The following is a 19,018-nucleotide window of genomic DNA, read 5'->3' as shown; positions in this document are numbered from 1 at the left end:
TGAGCCCAAACTTGCTGTTGGTAAGCAAGGCAGTTGTTAAGTGAGTTTTGCCCCATTTTATAATCTTTCTTCTACAGTTTGTAAGCGAATCACTGCAGTTGTTAAGTTAGTAACACGATCTTAAGGATATCCGGCTTTCCTTGTTGACTTCGCTTGTCAGAAGATCGCAAAACGGGATCGCATGACCCCGGGACACGGCGACTGTGATAAATACACGCCAACTGCCAAGCATCCAAATTTTGATCATGTGACTGTGAAGAAGCTGCAACAGTCATTAAGTGTGAGAAACGGTCTCAAGTCACTTTTTACAGTGCTGTTGTAACTTCGAATGGTCACTAAATGAATGGTTATTAATTCGAGGACTACCTGTGCTCTGGCAGTGCCAGCTGCTCCCCTTAAGTGGGTCCGCTGTGAACACCCAAAAGGAGTGAGCTTATAACCTAGGCCTGCTTTGTTGTTGTGAGGAAAACAGGTTGATGTTGTGGCCCATCGGCTTCTGGCAGCAGAGTTAGCAGCAGAGTCAGACGAGGAGGAGGGTGACGGGGAGCCTAGGTTGACTTCGGAGCCATTGGAAGGCTCTGATGAGGAAGCAGAATCCGAGGCAGATGCAGAGCCGGGGCCTTCTGTCCATCCCCAGGTGGAGAGGCAGCTGCCTTCGAGACTTGAGCGGAAGGAGGGAGAGGAACAGATGGGGCCCATCCCAAATGCGCATATGGGTAAAGAGGAGAGGAGAGCAACGGAAAGCAATAAGCCGGCTCTCAGGGAAAAGAAGTCGTAGATGCTAGCCAGCCTCTCCCCCTGGCTGAGAAATAAATAGTAGGGGTTTGGGAGTGGCCTGTTGTCGCAGACAGCCATTTATTTTCCAGGGTACATCAATCAACTTGGATTCCTCTGCTAGACCTTGGTTTGTTGAGACTAATTGCTCTATATTTGAGGTGCCAACTGGGTCTCCTGCTAGGAAATAATAGGTAGTGAATTTGCCTCAGCCAGTGTGAACAGGGACTGTTTATGCTTGGCTCAATCACTGAAAAGGACTTTTTTTATCTTGAGTACTCATGTGAACAGAGACTTTTCGTGCCTTGTTTCAGAAGGGGGACTCTCATTTGTGACTAATTATTTTTGGTTCTGTCTATCCAACGTGCATAAAGACTGTTCCCGGTATGTTTTAAAAAGGGAGTTGTTTTACTTGTGAGTAAGCGGTTTCTCATTGCTTGCAAAGGCTGGGTCAGAACAGTTGATTCTCTGGACACCCCAGGTACGGTGTGTTGGTTCTCTGCTCTGACCGTTCTCCTTTTCCTTCACTTTTCTTTGCTAGGTCTGTTCCCAGTGCGGAAGGATCCAAGAATGCATTCCCAGGAAGGGGGTCACCTGGTAGGGGTCAAAAGACTAAAGTCTGTACCACACCTTCATCTGGTCATGCTGCATCTGTGAAGGATTCAAGCAGCAGATTGGCTGTTACAGACCTCACCTGGCCTGGTGCCACCGCCACCAAAATCACCACCATCACCTCCACCTACATACCTGCCGCTACACTTAACGTTAACAAGAAAACCCAGGGGCTCATTGATGGCCTCACTAAGTTTTTCACACCATCACCCGATGGTCGCAGATCACGAGGTGAAATAATTGACTTTTCAAAGCATTATCGTCCAAGGAAAATGGCCTCTCAGAAACCCTCCTGTACTTCTCATGTGTTGGCTACAGGTACCACACAAAAGCTAAAACCTTCTTCACTTCCGCCCCCGGCCCCCGTCTCTGGTCAGAGCCCCGGTTCACAAAAACCCGGCACTTCCATCTCTTCTGGTTCTCCCCAGAGTTCCTCCGGTCAGCCGAGCGCGCTCTCCTTTAGCGGCCTTCCTAATCACAGCCAGCTTTTTGATGGACTTTCTCATATTTACGCTGCTCAGGGACAGTCGCGCCCAAAGGGGCAGCCATGTTATGCCCCTCCCAAGCGTTGGCATCGTAAAGCAGCACGCTCGCCCGCGCCCGAGCCTAATCCTGCTTTCTGTGGAAAGGAAGAGATTAGCGATAGGTTGGTTTCTCCTCCCACCACCACCGCTGGGTGGGCTGTGTCTAGAGGACATGCTTTCAAAGCAATTGCTGGCTTCAAGCAGACAACCTTCCTTAAAAAGCACGTGGTTCTAGGCAGATTAAGGTATAAAGTGACCCCTCAGATGGGGACCCCCTCACCAGGGAAGGGGAGCTTGGCAGACGGAAGGATTAAGCCTGATCAGGATGATGGTAAGCAACAGGTCCAAGTGCCCAATTAAACCTGCATCCCTATCAGATCCCAAATTCTTATTTTCTCACCTAGGTTTGTTCTTACTTCACTCTGATATCGAAGCAATGAGCATTGACCTTGTAACTAACGCTGACTAACCCTGCCAAAGCGCTTTCTCAACTAATGTTTATCTCATCTCGTTTGTCCGTCCTGTGTCTGCTGTGGCTTTCACGGTCTCATCTCTTCATGGTCTTGCTGGCACTTTTTTCTGGCTGCATTATCGGTAGCCGCTTCATCGCGTTCGATGCCCTTTCTGTGCTTACGGTCCTGTTAGGATCCCCATTTCGGCATTTCATCTTCCTCTCTCCTCCATTGCTTTTTTTTTTTCCCCATGAAAAACATACACCCTGCTACACAAGGCTGAATCTGTACGATTGTGAAATTTATTCCTTCTGTTTGTTTGGTTTGTTTAAAAACATGAGGGAAAAAAATCCCCCTGAATTCCTCTATTTCTAATCTACTTTTGATATTCTTTTTAAGATTAGGTTAATGCAAACTATGTGATGCGTTTTTATATTTAGAATTTCACAGGAGTAAGACGCATGAAAGGTGTAATAAGCATTCTAACAGATGTAACAAAAGACCTTGGCAGCATCTTTTAAATAATCTGCCCAGAGTTTTTTTTTTTTTTTAATTGTCAAGGTACTTAAAATTGATAGATGTATTATCTCAGTAGAGAATTCAAGGGTTTGAAAGCAGGAACTGTCCAGGAAGAGAAACAGGATTTCCATTTTGTTAGTTTAATGCACTTTTTGCCCTCATGTTGGTGAAGAAATTCTCTGCTGATTTTAAACAACAGGTACAGAAATCAAAATAAGCATCAAACAAGAAAATTCAGACCTGTTTGTGGTGGGAAGCAAGAACTTTGTCACAGAAGAAGATTTGAACATGTTTAAACAGGCCCAGGAACTGGCAATGGAGGTAAGCAGGAGGGCAGGTGGCAGGCACAACGTCCTAGTAAACAGTAGTAGTAATTTTAATTGTATTTCATTTCATTTAATTGTTTGATTCTCCTTGAAATTTAACATTGGTTAAATTTCAACCTGGTTTTTAAAAACATGATTTTTAAAATGTCTTAGAAGTGGTTAATTTTATTTATTTATTTATTTTATTTGGCTTATATGCCGCCCTATCTCCCAATGGACTCAAGGTGGATCACAATAATAAAAACACAAGCCACAATACAAAATAAAATCTAAAATCTAAAAAATTTAAAATTTAAAATTTAACCCTTAAAACCCCATCAGTCAAGGTCGAGGGATTTGAAAAGCCAAGTTTTTAATTCACAGCGGAAGGTGCGAAGGTCAGGCGCTAATCGGAGCTCCAAGGGGAGTTGATTCCAGAGGGTGGGCGCACCCACAGAGAAGGCTCTACCCCTGGGGGCTGCCAGCCGACACTGTCTAGCCGACGGCACCCTGAGCAGGCCCTCTCTATGGGCGCGAACCGGGCGATGGGATATCGTTGCTGGCTGCAGGTGGTCCGCCAAATATCCTGGACCTAAGCCATGTAGGGCTTTATAGGTCATCACCAGCACCTTGAATCTCACCCGGAGGGCAACCGGTAACCAATGCAAGCCGCGCAGGAGAGGTGTAACATGGGAGTATCGGGATTCTCCCATCACAACCCGTGAGGCTGCATTTTGCATCGGCTGAAGCCTCCGAGTGGTCCTCAAGGGCAGCCCCATGTAATTTTATTCTTTATTGTTGACCTTCTGCATTCTGATTTCATAAATGTAAACTTGAAACATATAATTATGTAATATAACATTGACGGGAATTTTATTGACGATGAGTTTGTCCCCCAGCTAAGAAATATTCTCTTCTTTGGGCCGATATGCTCTATGCCGAATTTTTAAGTGTTTTTTCTCTTGGTTTCTAGTAGTTGCTTTGTCTACAACAACTTTTGTTCGCTCATCTTAAAATTAGCCTGATTGTTTCTAATCAAGATCTCCTATCCTATGCATTGTCTGATTTTCCGTTCAGTTTTCTTTTTCCAACTCTGACCTTGAGTACGAAAATTAGAACAAGCTTAGATACTTTTAAAAGAGAAAAAGTTATTTGCAGGTAGTCCTTGACTTACAACCATTCGTTTAGTGACCGTTCAAAGTTACAACGGCTCTGGAAAAAGTGACTTATGACTGTTTCTCACACTTATGACCGTTGTAGTTTCCCCATGGTCACATGATCAAAATTTAGGCGCTTGGCAACTGGCTCGTATTTATGACGAGTGTCCTAACTCATGACTGTTCCAGGGTCATGTCATCGCCCTTTATTATCTTCCCAGCTGGCTTCCAACAGGGAAAGTCAATTTGGAAAGCCAAATTTGCTTAACACCTTCATGATTCACTGCACACAACGGCAGTGACCTGTTTAACAATTGTGGCGAAAAAAGATCATAAATGGGACACAGCTCATTTAACAACTGTCTTGCTTAGCAACATAAATTTTGGACTCAGTTGTGGTCGTAGGTCGAGGATCACCTGTACTAGGGCTAAGTAGCCTTCTTCCATAGCTGTACTTAAGCTATTTGGCTGGACTAAACATTTACTCTCAATCCTTGGATACCAAGGAGATTTCATGTTTCTATTGGAGTGACCACTGCCATTTTTAAGTTGCTACCTGCAGCAAGGTACGGTAGTGGCCAAAATTGTGGAAATCTTTTGGGAAAAGTGTGTTTTCTAAAACTAGATAATAACACCATTTTTTTTTTTTTTGGAGTTGTACCATAAAATTATATGTCAGTGGCAAGATAATTGAATCAAGAATGTAATGCAATACCTTTAATGAAGGATTTGCTATTAGAATAGCAGTTACAGTATAAAGAAAAAAAAATGAAACACATAGAAAAAACGAGATATACAAAAATTATCACCATGGAAAAAACGAGATATACAAATTATTACCATGTCAGTTAATAGTTGGATAACCTTTAGTATGAATTACAGCCTTACAACGTCTTCCCATGGAGTGAACCAAGTCTTTTAGTTCTGCAGCTGTTATCATGTGAAACCAAGATTGAATGATGGCTTCTATTAACTGGGTTTTATTGCTGGGTCGCTTCTGACTAACAAGTTTCTTGAGTCGGCTCCATCAATTTTCAATTGGGTTAAGGTCTGGGCTATTCCCAGGCCATTCCAGCAGTGGAATATGATTATCTTGAAACTCCAAAAAAAAAAAAAAGTGGTGTTATTAGCCATCAAACCTCAAAAATACACTTTTCCCAAAAGGTTTCCACAATTTTGGCCACTACTGTTATCTCCTAACCCCTAGTAGCAAACAATCATTGGGGAGAAAAATGTCTGAAATTGAACTATTATGGGAGAAAAGGAATAGCTATTGTACACTGATACATTTTCTTAAAAACTGTCATTAATAGAAGATAGGTTGTAAAAACGGTGGAGAAGTAAATGGACGTTACCCTTCTGTGATAGAATTTGGAAAATATGAGATCCAGACTTGGTACTCCTCACCTTATCCACATGAATATGCAAGGTAAGAGAACGCCCCTAAACATAGGAATGCCATATATGCATTTACGGAGAACGGAAAGAAAATGTGATCCATACAGTGATGCGTTCAATACCATCCCATTGCGCCAATTATAGCTGCTACCATTTAGAAGACGCCTCAAATTCAAAAACTAAGTAAAAGTTGAATTCTGTAGTATAAAACTCTGCTCCCGAAACCATATATGTTTGTTTCTAGCTCATTTATTGTCATTGAAATATTTTTTTAAAATGAGCTTGATTCTACCCCCCCCCCCAAAAAAAACCCCAACAATAGGTATCAAATTATGGTTCTGCTACTATCGGTTGACAAAATATGCACCGATACTTGTTCAGTAGGGACAATGGGCTCCAACCAGGAGTGAAATGCTACCGGTTCGCACCGGTTTCGGCGAACCGGTAATTAAAAAAAAGCTTCCGGTTCATCCAAACCTGTATTTCCGACAATCAGCTGTGCCGCGTGATTTATATTCGCTAGAAAACAGGAAATCCTGCTTTCTAGCGAATCTAAATCGCGCGGCACAGCTGTTCCCCCCCCTTGCTGTTCTACTTACCTTCTTAAGCCTCCTTTTTCCGCATGCAGCATGTATTTGTTACGCAATGCGCATGCACACACTGTGTGCGTTTGGCACATACTATGCATGCATGTGCGCACAGCGTGCATTTGGCATGCAGCATGCATGCACGGGCAGCAAACTAGTTGCAAACCGGGGAGGATTTCACCACTAGCTCCAACTGAACTAGTACAATATTTATAGGAAGTTGTGCAGTTGTAGCATTCCTTTGGGCTGTATATTATTAAATGGGTATTTGATTATTATCAATGTAAGCAACTCGTTTTATTCCAGGCATGGCAGAATATCTGTTTTAATCTTTTCTTCCTGCCTCTTTAATTCATCTGGAAGAAATAAAGGTGACTTATAATTTGTTTAGAGCGTTTCATACTGATACTCTGATTTTAAACTTCAACAGACTATCAAAGCTTTTCTTGTGTGAATTCTGTCTTAAATACATGAAAAGTAAAAATATCTTGCTAAGGCATGGGAAGAAGTGTGGCTGGTTCCATCCTCCAGCCAATGAGATCTACAGGAGGAAGGACCTTTCCGTGTTTGAGGTAGGTGATATTCCATAGTCCTCAGTAAGTACTGTGGGTGGCTGAAGATTATAGATACCTATGCAATATTTTTGAGCTGTGTTTTCCTCGGATTATTAGAGTCTATCCCAGTGATGGTTAACCTTTTTGGTGCCGAGTGCCCCAAGCGCGCATGTGCATGTGTGAATGCGCGTGCCCGAAACCACAAAATGCAATGCGAGCATCCCCCACGCATATGCCCTTCCCCCCCTCACCCATTTTTGGCTTCCAGGTTGGTGCAGGAGGCTTTCCAGGCCCAAAACGGGGCACAGAGGGGCCTCGCGCTGCCCCCCCTGCGCCCCGTTTTGGCTTCCAGGTTGGTGCAGGAGGCCTTCCAGGCCCAAAACGGGGCACAGGGGGGCCTTGCGCACACACACGTGCGAACTCCCAAAATGCAATGCAAGCATCCCCCGTCCATGTGCCCCGCCCTCGTGCATGCACGTGTGTGTCCCCCATGCGACCCGGCCCCCACGCATGCGCGGCAGAGTCCCGAAGACTAGTTGGCCGGCGGGAGGCACACACATGCGTGGTGGAGCCTTGCTGGGATGGCGTACCCGCAGGGAGGGCTCTGTGCGCCACCTGTGGCACGTGTGCCATAGGTGAGCCATTACGGGTCTATCCTAATAGGTTTATTGTACAGCGACATATAATTCTTAATCTTTCCAAATCTTCAGTCTACTTCACATTGACTGTTTCCAGCCGAAAGACTTTTGCTGCTGTTATGGTTTCCTAGTTCCTTTCTTGGCTTCCAGATTAGTTCATTAATATGAATGGTGTTCATTGATTATTTATAAATAACTTATCCCCTGTTGAGAAATGGATTGACAATGAACGTAAAGGTCATTGTTTAGACTGGCATCAGCCTACACATATCATTGGCATCCTTTGTACAATTGATGGGGTCATTTTTCAATGAAATAAAACAATGGGGGGGGGAAATGAGCTGGTGTTTGGCTTCCTACCTCCCAGTGAAATGGGCAACCTTAATTTATTTCAAGTAGATTTTAAAGCCCTTATGCAATCAATCTATAATCCTTATTTAATCAGTGGCAAATAAATATAATAATATACCAGCAATGGAGAATAAATCACAAAATATAACATTAACCCTTCTGTGACTGTGTTATTACCTGGGTGAAAAATCTAAAACAGTAGGTATAAAATAAAAATAAAAGCTATATGTCCCTTACAATTCATTAGTTAAGATAGATATGTCGTTAACCAATTATATCTTGATTTCATCGCAACAACACAAAATTCATGTGTTGCACATATAATGAATAGTTTTAAATCCTGAAGGAGTAGGTTCATATAAAAGTTATCTCAATAAATTTAAATTTAAACACAAGTTCAGCTTATTTACATCCTGATGTGTTTGCTAAACAGTATTCAAAGCGTAAGTATTTTTGGGAATTTCTTAGACAATTTCTCAGGTCTGAAAGTCATGCATGTTGCTTTGACAGTTTAACTAACGGAAATGGAAAATTAAGTCTCAAAAAAAGTGGAGCTAAAGCTTTATCTCGTCTTCTTATTTCCTGAGGTAATTAAGCTAGAAACCTGGCGTTTGAAATGCATAATTAATACGCATTTAGCCCTTTGCAAAAACTCTGTGTTTTATAATAGGAAGTTTACCCCATGTCTCTGCATTAGAAAAAACACCACTGCTGTTCTGTGAATGATTGTAACTTAACTTATGTTGCACAGTGAGAAAGACAGTGATATAATCTTACATATTCTAGATCCCCATTTACTGTGTTGGCCTTACAATGTTTTTGGGGTGAAATTTTAGGAAGTGGGAAGAAAGAACGGGCAGTTGTTATTCAATCCTATGTCATTTCTGTTTTAATATTGGATGCGGGCCCCAAGGGAGGAGATTTGGAGGTACCATGCCATTGTCCCTGTCCAAGCCTGGCTCGGTCTTTCTAGGGACAAACTGCCAAATAAATTAGAATAAAACAAAAGTTAAGTACAGGCAGTCCTTGACTTACAACAGTTCAGTTAGTGACCATTCAAAGTCACAACGGCACTGGGAAAAAAGCGACTTACGACCATTTTGCACACTTACGACCTTTGCTGCCTCCCCAAGATCACGTGATCAAAATTCAGACGCTTGGCGACTGGTTCATATTTATGACCATTACTGTATCCCAAGGTCATGGGATCCCCTTTTTGCGACCGTCTGACAAGCAAAGTCAAGCAGGAAGCCGGATTCGCTGAACAACCGTGGTACTAACTGATCAACTGCAGTGGTTCACTTAACAACTGTGGCAGGAAAAGTTGTAAAATGGGGGCAAAACTCACTTAGCAACAGAAAGTTTGGGCCCAATTATGGTCGTAAGTCGAGGACTACCTAGAGTTCTCTGTGTAGGGATTTATTTGAACTAGTTATGGGAACGAAGGTTTTGCTAGAGACTTCCTAAAGTCGTGGTGGCAAATCTATGGCACATGTGCCCGAGGTGGCACACAAAGCCATCTTTCCGGGCACACAAGCTGTCACCCAACTCAGCTGCGCATGCGCACCCGCCCCAGCTGGCTCCAGTGCGCATGTGTGCAATTCAGGGGACCCACCTGATCTTCAGAGCTCTCCTGCGCACGTACGTGCATTTGCGCATGCGCGTGAGAGTATTCGCGCGCAGTGCATGCCTGCGCAGACAGAGTTCACGCACATGCATTATGTGTGTGAAAACCATGTGTAGATGGTGCAATTGCATGCGCAGCACACGGGGGGCCATGCGAAACCTGCACGCATGTGCAGATGGTGCAATTGGGTTTGCAGCGCACAGGGGAGCCGCGCAAAAGCTGAGCGCATGCACAGATGGTGTGGTTGTGTGCGCACAAGCCATGCGCATGCGCAGATGGTGCACAGCGCACGGGGAGGAACTGCACATTAGCGTTGTTAGCAAGTGCATGAAGCGCGTATCTGTTTGGCACTCGGTGAGTAAAAGATTCGCCACCAGTGTTCTAAAGACTTCACTGCATAGGTCTGCATCTGGTGGCTGTCCTTAGAAAGTGGCCTTTAAATTCTTACCCCAGTTGATTATATTTGAAGAATGACCTGTTCATAGTAACTCATCTCCACCTCAGGATCCTGCTACGTATTTTATATATTCAGAGTTTTGAGCTGATGATTTATAAAGGGCTCTAGAGGTTAGGGCAAAGGGGCAAGTGAAATGAATCAGAAGAGCTGTGTGATTCCTTAGAAATATTAGTGGCTCATTTACAGCCTGCAAGATTTTAGATACTACAGTTTGCTACTTCCCGCATTAATTTATGTATTTGGAGTTGTGACTTTGTATTGACTTTAATTCATAGCAGCTTTGTGTCTTTTTAGACCAGAAAGGCAGAATACGGTTGTCCAGATAGTTAACTGTATCAGATATAATATTTGTTTTGATAGGTAAGAAAGGAAGAAGAATTAATTTAAATTTAATTTAATTTACTGCTGTTAAAGTAGCACTTAGCTGCCAGTTGCCTGCAATTACTGTGAGTTCAAATCTCACCAGGCTCAAGGTTGACTCAGCCTTCCATCCTTCCGAGGTAGATAAAATGAGGACCCGGTTTGTGGGGGCAATAAGCTGACTTTGTATAAAAAAGAACACCGCTTGGGGGGGGGGGCAAAAGCCCTACTAAGCAGGTATATACAAAAGTATGAAGGCTATTGCTTAATGCATTGTAAGCCGCCCTGAGTCTCCGGAGAAGGGTGGCATATAAATCGAACAAACAAACAAACAAACAAACAAATAAATAAATAAATAAATAAATAAATAAATAAATAAATAATTTTAGATGGGGAAAATATTGTGAAGGTACCTGACAGTATATTTATAACAGTACTCTAACGCTTTGGTTTTAAAATTGTAGTAGTATATTAAAAAAACAGTCTTAAAACAATTTTTAGTTGCCGAGTATTTCAGGCGTTTTATAGCTACCTTATTTTATTCAAGTTAATTGACCGGGTTTTTGTTTGTTTGTTCATAATACCCACATGTATTTTAGCTTCTGTTTCTATTAATGCATTTTCCCCTATTGTCATACTAATAATACTTTGATATATTTTATAGAAACATTTTTTTGTATTCTTACCTGGAATATATGTAAATCTTTATGGCTTACTGGTCAGTGGCCAAAATATAAGCTATTAATATACAAGAGGGCAAAAATTAATACAAAAATGACAGAAGAATTTCCTAATTCTTAAAAGAGATATAAGAATGTATTTAGGATCAAGTAAATTTCAATCAGAGACCCAATTTAGTATAATAATTAAGGCATCAGGCTAGAAACTGGAAGACCATGAGTTCCCAGCAAGTTTACCCTGGGCCAGTCACTCTCTCTCAGCCCTAGGAATCAGGCAATGACAAATCACTTCCAAAATCTTGCCAAGGAAACTGCAGGGATATGTCCAGACAGTCGCTAAGAATCAAAACTGACTTGAAGGCCCCAAAAATAAATAAATAAAATAACCAAACCCCAAAACAAATTCAATCTTGCTGAACGAGTATGGAGCTGTCATTGTATTGAACGTGGAAACCTTTCATCATGTAATCTTATCATCTTGAATTCTATCTGAAAGCCACTCTAAAACGTGCCAAATTAGATTCTTATTTGCAGATGTAACGGTACAGAAAGAGAGAGTAATGCTATGTTGTACTTAAGGCTGTTAAGCTTATTAAAGCTTAACATATCTTAAATAATGTGCCCTCGGAGTTGATGTCCAATTAGAGAAAATGAACAACAAAAAAAGAAGAAGCTAAATTTGGATTACCTTGTGTACATTTCATCGGAGGAATGGCACGGATATTTCCTTGTAGAGTTGCATTGAGCTGCTGCTATGCTAAGATAACTGATGTGAAAATTCTTTCCTCCGTAGGTTGATGGGAATATCAGCAAGATTTATTGCCAAAACCTTTGCTTGTTAGCAAAGCTCTTTCTTGACCACAAAACCTTATACTATGATGTTGAGCCATTCCTTTTCTATGTTCTCACCAAGAATGATGAGAAAGGGTGCCACTTAGTTGGATACTTCTCGAAGGTAAACGTTTGATCTTACCATTACCAGAGTGTCTTGCCTTTTATGCAGAATGTTTGTTAGGAAATGGCATTTCAAATGGGAAGGGACACATTTTTTTTCCTGTTTGAAAATAATGATGCCGTTATCCTTTTAAAAAAGTGTTCTGAAAGACATTGGATTCAGGTCAAAAATACAGGGCACACAGATCCCTTAAATCGCCCATGTTTGAAGCAAAATCTGACAGTATACCGTATTTTTCGGAGTATAAGACACACCTTTCCCCCCCCCCCAAAAGGGGGTGAAAATTTAGGTGCGTCTTATACACTGAATGTAGCTCCGCCCACCCACTGGCCCCCACCCTTTGGCCTCTGCCTCCCAGCAGTTACCTCCTTGCAAGCAAACAGCAAGAAAAAACAGCTTCTTTCAGCTTCAGCACAACGTAATTAGCACAAGTTTTTTTTTTTTTTTTTTTTATTTGATTTATATGCCGCCCTTCTCCGGAGACTCAGGGCGGCTTACAATGCTTTAAGCAATAAGTTGATTGGATCAGCGTCCCGACTCTCAGCTGATTTGCTCTCAGCTGTTTTGCTCAGGGCTCTGCTGCTTGCTGCAAAGAGGTAAATTGCTGGGAGTAGATTTTTTTTTTCCTTGTGCTAATCAAGCTATGCTGAAAACAAAAATGAAAGTAAAGCAGGCTGTTGGCTGTTCGCTGCAAAGAGGCAAAATTGCTCAGAGGCAGAGGGAGATTTCTTTTTCTTCTTTTCCTCACCAAAAAAGGTAGGTGCGTCTTATACTCTGGTGCATCTTATACTCCGAAAAATACGGTAATAATGTTTGTTCAGAGAAGGTGCTGCCTTCAGCCATTTAACTCTCCCTTACTTTATTGAGTTGCCTATTTCATATAATTTGTCACTTGCATATAGTATGTTCGATCTGTACTTCCCTCATTAGTTACCTGGAAGAAGTGGGATAAAATTATTTTTTTAAAAAAATAAAAGTAACTGGGTTTCGCAATCCTAGAACCTCAGACCAGACTTAAGGCTACGTTTTGTGAAGTCTAGCTCCCCAAAACCCAAGAACTGCTATGGACCCATGATCCGAAACAATATTTTTGCCACCGTCTTGGCTATTTACGCCTCCCTTTTCCAGCCTCCCACCCATGTTCTTCTTTCTTTTCAGGCTCAGATGAAGAGGATGCAGTGTGTGGGACCAGCAAAGTTGCCCCAGATTATCCCTGGTCCGGCATTGCCTTACGAAGTGTCTGAGCCTTACTCTATTGCTAAAGGAGTCCTGCTGTGAGTTGATCCATAGCTGTTTGTTGCTTAGATTTGTAGTTAGCAGGATGGGTTAAACAGAGGGAGGGAGTTATCTTCTAGCACTCGTCTTCATCTGTTTGCTGATTGGCCAGGAGTGACCACAGGGGCAGGGCCCAAAAAGTCAAGGTGTCAGCCGTGACGGTGTGATTGAAGTACGTAGAAAAGGATGGGACTTCGATGGCACAAGAACTGGCGCTTCTTGACTTCTTTGGTCTCTTCCCATACGGACTCCCCTGTCAAAGATTATTTCTTTTTTCTTTTTAAATTTCATGAAGTGTTTGCGTTCCCTTGCTCTACCTGAATACATTCCAGGGTGTTTTATAGAATAGTACAAAGAGATACATGTTTACGTGGCAGAATAGCAAAAGACTGGAATTATGTAAATTTCAAGGAGTTCTGAACCGAGAAGTGCTAAAAATAAGGAATAAGTCGTCACAATATGAGATTCCCGCCGGCAGTGAGGCTGAAAGATATCAGCAGTTGCTTAGCAGGAGATGCTCGGTGAGAATAAAACAGGCTGAATGTTACAAAAATGATGAGGGCATGATACTTTGTCCAAAATGGTGTCTTCTCAATAGCAGAAAAGACACTTGGACCAAGGTGGTTGAACATAAAATTTTTATGTGCTATTTTCTATCAAGTCCCAGATATAACGAGGGGACTTCAAGAGAGGACCAGCTGTTGGTGTACAAAGGTACAGAAACATAAATACAGGTAGTCCTTGACTTACGACTATTCATTTAGTGACCGCTCAAAAGCTACAGCAGCACTGAAAAAAGTGACTTGCAACTGGTCCTCGCACTTTACAACTGTCACACCATCTCCATGGTCACGCGATCAAAAATTGGGCACCTGGTAGCTGGCATGTAAACATCGCAGTGTCCCAGGGTCATGTGGCCACCATTTGAGACCTTCCTCAGTTGTCTTCTGGCAAGCAAAGTCAATGGGGGAAGCAGGATTTACCCAACTGCCACTCCTGTTCATTTAACAATTTAAAGATTCACTTAGGGGACGCGGTGGCTCAGTGGCTAAGGCGCTGAGCATGTCGATCGAAAGGTCGGCAGTTCAGCGGTTCGAATCCCTAGTGCTGCGTAACGGGGTGAGCTCCTGTTACTTGTCCCAGCTTCTGCCAACCTAGCAGTTCAAAAGCACGTAAAAAATGCAAGTAGAAAAATAGGGACCACCTTTGGTGGGAAGGTAACAGCATTCCGTGCGCCTTTGACGTTGAGTCATGCCGGCCACATGACCACAGAGACGTCTTCGGACAGCGCTGGCTCTTCGGCTTTGAAACGGAGATGAGCACTTCCCCCTAGAGTCGGGAACAATTAGCACATATGTGCAAAGGGAACCTTACCTTTATGATTCACTTAACAACCATGGCAAAACAGATCATAAAACGGGGTGCAACTCACTTAACCAACTGCCTTGCTCAACAGTCTCAGTTTGGTCCTAAGTCCAGGACTACCTGTAATAAAACCAGCCATTCTTGCTGAAAATCAGTGTTGATCCCCACAATCTAAAATGCACTGCAGCTTGGTGCCTCTTAATATTTTCCAAAGAAAATATTAAAATATTCCGAAAGAAAATATTCCAAAGAAATGAATGATTTCAAACCTTGCTTGGACTTTTTTCATTTCATTTTTTTTGTTTTGTTTTTGAAGACTGGACAGTCACCTGTCTGAAATGGTATAGGATCTCCTGCTTGAGCAGGGTGCTGGACCTTCCAGCTCTATTCAGAGACATTGTGGACACCTTCACGGTGGTGCTAAGAGGTCAGGCTACGTATTGTAGCCCCGTCAAAAGCTGCAGTACGAGTCTCAACTCTTCTGCACTGGACGAGTCTCGGCAGTTTAACCCATCTTGTTGGCTACTGATTTAAGCAACAGCTCCATAGGATTCAGGGCATCTTAGGCTTCTCTGCTCGTCCCAGGCACTCCAACCTTCCATCTGGATTTGCCCCTAAAAGGAGAGGGAAAAATGTGGCTTATATGAAGGGTAAGTTGTAAGTAAGCACAGATGAATGACATTGTACGTAATTGTTCCTCATTGTAGGACGAACCTATTAAGACCCTGGCCGCAGGTGCCATTTTTCTGGCTTTGTGGAACTCGACTCAATTTAGCTTCGTATCTGGTCTTAACTTGGTCCGTTTCTTAAAATTCTTCTTTTTGAAATGGGAATATAACCTGGCAGTGATGGCATTCTCTCCCAATGTTTTTATGTTTGCTTTCCACATGAAGTGTGGGATAGCTGACACACGATCACTCCCTTTGATTACGTTTCAATATGTGCACATCAGTTTTTCCTCTTTCAGTGAAAATTCTTGAGTTCTATCGTACTGTATTTGTTAATAAAGACAAACGGAAATACTCATAGTAATAATGGTGCAAATTAATAATGAACTGATAATAAATGATAAGGGCGCAAATTAAAGAGTGGGTTTTTAAATTACGCAGAAGGCTCCTTTTTCCTGAGTTATGTGTGAAAACCCCCTGCCGCAATTTCTCATGAAAGATGTCCATCGCAGGAGGAAGCTGTGACAGTGTTCCAATATGCACTGAAAAAAATTACATTGGAATGGGAAAAAAATGGCACTATGGGTAGGTAAAAGTGCCTGTGGCACCAATCTGCCTTCAGATGTTGTTCTTAGTATTCAAAGCATCGCCTGGCATTCTTCTTCTTCTTCTTCTTCTTTTTTAATAGTATTTCAATTGAAAACTAGAAGCTGGCATACTTCTCTAACCATTTTTATTTACATAAATGCCTCTGGGCCTCCAGATAGACTCTCAAGATTTGCTTGAAAAAGAAGTATTAGAAAACTACAGCCCAGTGCTTGGTTTAGGAGTGTATCCATTTGATTTACTAAGATTAAGAGCCCGCGGTGGCACAGTGGTTAGAATGCAGTATTGCAGGCTACTTCTGCTGCCTGCCAGCTGTCTGCAATTTGGCAGTTCCAATCTCACCCGGCTCAAAGTTGACTCAGCCTTCTATCCTTCTGAGGTGGGTAAAATGAGGACCCAGATAGTTGGGGCAACATGCTGACTCTAAACTGCTTAGAGGAGCTGTAGAGCACTGTAAAGCGGTATATAAGCCTAAGGGCTATTGTTATTGCTGTCCAGAATTGGGGGGAAGATACTGATAAGCAAGATAGCGGAAGAGCTGGAGCCAAGAAGCTCCAACCTTGGCAACTTCATGATTTGTGGATTTCAATTCCCAGAATTCCTCAGCCAGACACACTGGGAGTTAAAGTCTGTAAATTGCCAATTTTGGAGACCCCTGCACTAGGCCAAAAATGAACTCCTCCCTCAAAATATGGGATTGGGAATTTAGCCTACCCATGGCTATAATTGTCCTCCTGGCTGGCCTACATGAGGTGACGAGCAGCTGCAATTCCAAAACATGCGTTTCGTTTCAACATAGGAGATTTAGTAAGGTGTTCTTTTCCTGTCTTCCATTGAGTGGTTCATCTCTGAGATGATGCACCAGCCACTCTGAAAGCCCAACTGCAAATGCTGCAGCAGTGGTGCCCACACACGTGCCCACACACGTCTGCCCGACATGTGGCAGAACAGTCCGTGCCCGTAAAGGCCTTACCAGCCACCTGTGGACACACTGTGGACAGTCCACAACCTGCTAGATGTCAAGATCCTCTTTGAACACGATGGACGAACATCATCATCTCAGAAACAAAAATGGTGTGTGGGCCACTTCTCTTTCTTCCAAAACCCATCACCCGCCCAATTTTGCACAACTTTCTGAGTCCTGAGTAGGATCACCCAAACGCATTAGAATCTCTTTGGAGTTTCCCCGTGCCATTGCTTTGGGACTGAGTTCTGCAGCCCTGCATTAGAATTAGAATTAGAATTATTTACTGGCCAAGGGTGATTAGACACACAAGGAATTTGTCTCCTGTGCATAAGCGCTCAGTGTACATACTGTATTGATGGATCGTTATCATAGTCATTGTAAAAATACATTCATACATTATTCTTCACACATGAATGAAACAGCATAAAACAAAAAAAGGCACAGACCAGAAGTTACTGAATGTCTTCTTTGCTTTTTCTGCATTTCTCAACTCCAACAACTGTAAAGATGTGTGGACTTCAGCTCCCAGAATTCCTCAGCCAGCATGCTGGCTGAGGAATTCTGGGAGCTGAAAGTCCACATATGGAGAAATGCTGGATGTTCTGCATTCCAAATTCATCCCCTCTTCTTTTGCTTGGCTGGTTCCAGCTTCTTTTCCCAATTGTTAGAAGTCTGACAGAAGGACCATCTGTTCACTAGAATAAATAGATTCTTAACGTCTGATTAAAAAAAAAAAAACCCTGAGCAAATCTTAATGAAATATAGTTTGCTTGTTATCTATTCACAACAGTTTATTCAAGGGGTTTCTGATTTGCATTTTGTCTGCTTCGGAGTACACCAGATAGATCTTCTGGGCACTTTTGTTCCATCATTTACATTAATTAATTTATTTCCTTACTCTTTTCATTCCTTTTAAAATTTGAGAGTCTGATGACCATTTTGTTTTACTGATTCTGAGTATTTTATTTGCATTTTATATATCAGAGGTCTTCAAACTTGGCAGCTGTAAGACTTCAACTCCCACCCAGCTCTGCTGGCTGGAGAATTCTGGGAGTTGAAATCCATGAGTCTTAAAGCTGCCAAGTTTGGGGACCCCTGATATAGATCTACATACACAAGGAATCATCGATTTACAACAGTTCATTTAGTGACTTCACAATTAGAACGGCACTGGAAAATGTGAGTTATGACCATTTTTCACACTTACGACCATTGCAGCATTCCCATTACTAACTTAATAACTGCAGTGGTTCACTTAATAACTGTGGCTTGAAAGGTCGTAAAATGGGGCAAAATTCACTTAACAAGACTTGTGGACTTCAACAACAGAAATATTGGGCTCAATTGTGGTCGTAAGTTGATGACTGACTCTCTCTCTCTCTCTCTCTCTCTCTCCCATCCATCCATCCATCTATCTATCATCCATCTATCCTCCCTTTCTTTCTATCTCTTCCTATTCTTCCACTCATCTATCCATCCATCCATCCATCATCTATCTATATCTATCCCCTCTCTCTCTCTCTCTCTCTCTCTCTCTCTCTCTCTCTCTCTCTCTCTCTCTCTCTCTCTCTCTCTCTATCTCTAGAGTTAAAGATATCTAACAATAAAGAAGCGAAAGTCCATTTATGGATAAGATATTGGGGGTGGGTGAGGGTAGAAATAAAAAATGATCTCAAGTATAATATAAAGATTAAAGTTCCCTCTGAATTGAACTCAGCTATACTCCAAGTAACCACTCCGGGTAGCTTTTCTTGTTGACAATGCAGAAGGGCTCTGCTTGGTCTTGTGTGGGTAGTTTTATGATTTCCAATTCTACTCTGCAGCCCTGGGATTTCCTTCATTCAAGTATTCACCAAGATTTGTTTGTTTGTAAGTAGGAGCCAATAGCTTTCATGCTTTCCTTTAGAGCAGGGGTCTCCAACCTTGGCAACTTTACGACTTGTGGACTTCAATTCCCAGAATTCCTCAGCCAGCGCATGCTGGCTGAGGAATTCTGGGAGTTGAAGTCCACAAGTCGTAAAGTTGCCAAGGTTGGAGACCCCTGCTTTAGAGCAATCTTGGTCTATTTCCCCAAGAGCCAATTTCTGTCTTACTGCTGTCATTGTTCAATTAAAACAACAACATGCCCTGTAATGAGCACCAGCCAGCCATTTACCTCAAGTTAACTCGCTCACTCAAAATTCCTCA

The 19,018-nt window shown here is 42.4% G+C and overlaps 1 protein-coding gene across 3 annotated transcripts in view; it reads left to right on the top strand.

Moving 5' to 3' along the window:
• The window catches only part of LOC139326282 (histone acetyltransferase KAT6B-like), a 99,377-nt gene that overhangs the window by 44,716 nt on the left and 35,643 nt on the right, over window positions 1-19,018 (top strand). For 2 of the 3 annotated variants that reach the window (XM_070956437.1, XM_070956438.1), the window contains exons 6-10: window positions 1,316-2,241; window positions 3,081-3,202; window positions 5,657-5,772; window positions 6,759-6,900; window positions 11,789-11,950. In XM_070956437.1, the coding sequence (XP_070812538.1) occupies window positions 1,316-2,241; window positions 3,081-3,202; window positions 5,657-5,772; window positions 6,759-6,900; window positions 11,789-11,950 (1,468 nt within the window). The remainder of the gene's footprint in view (window positions 1-1,315; window positions 2,242-3,080; window positions 3,203-5,656; window positions 5,773-6,758; window positions 6,901-11,788; window positions 11,951-19,018) is intronic. The other variant, XM_070956440.1, reaches the window with a different exon arrangement.

This window comes from Pituophis catenifer, unplaced genomic scaffold (assembly GCF_029215685.1).
Source record: "Pituophis catenifer annectens isolate HBS135680 unplaced genomic scaffold, rPitCat1.0.hap2 SCAF_29, whole genome shotgun sequence".
NCBI classification, from domain to species: Eukaryota; Metazoa; Chordata; class Lepidosauria; order Squamata; family Colubridae; genus Pituophis; species Pituophis catenifer.
Note: the sequence above shows the minus strand (reverse complement) of the source record. Positions and strands in the feature narration are given on the sequence as shown.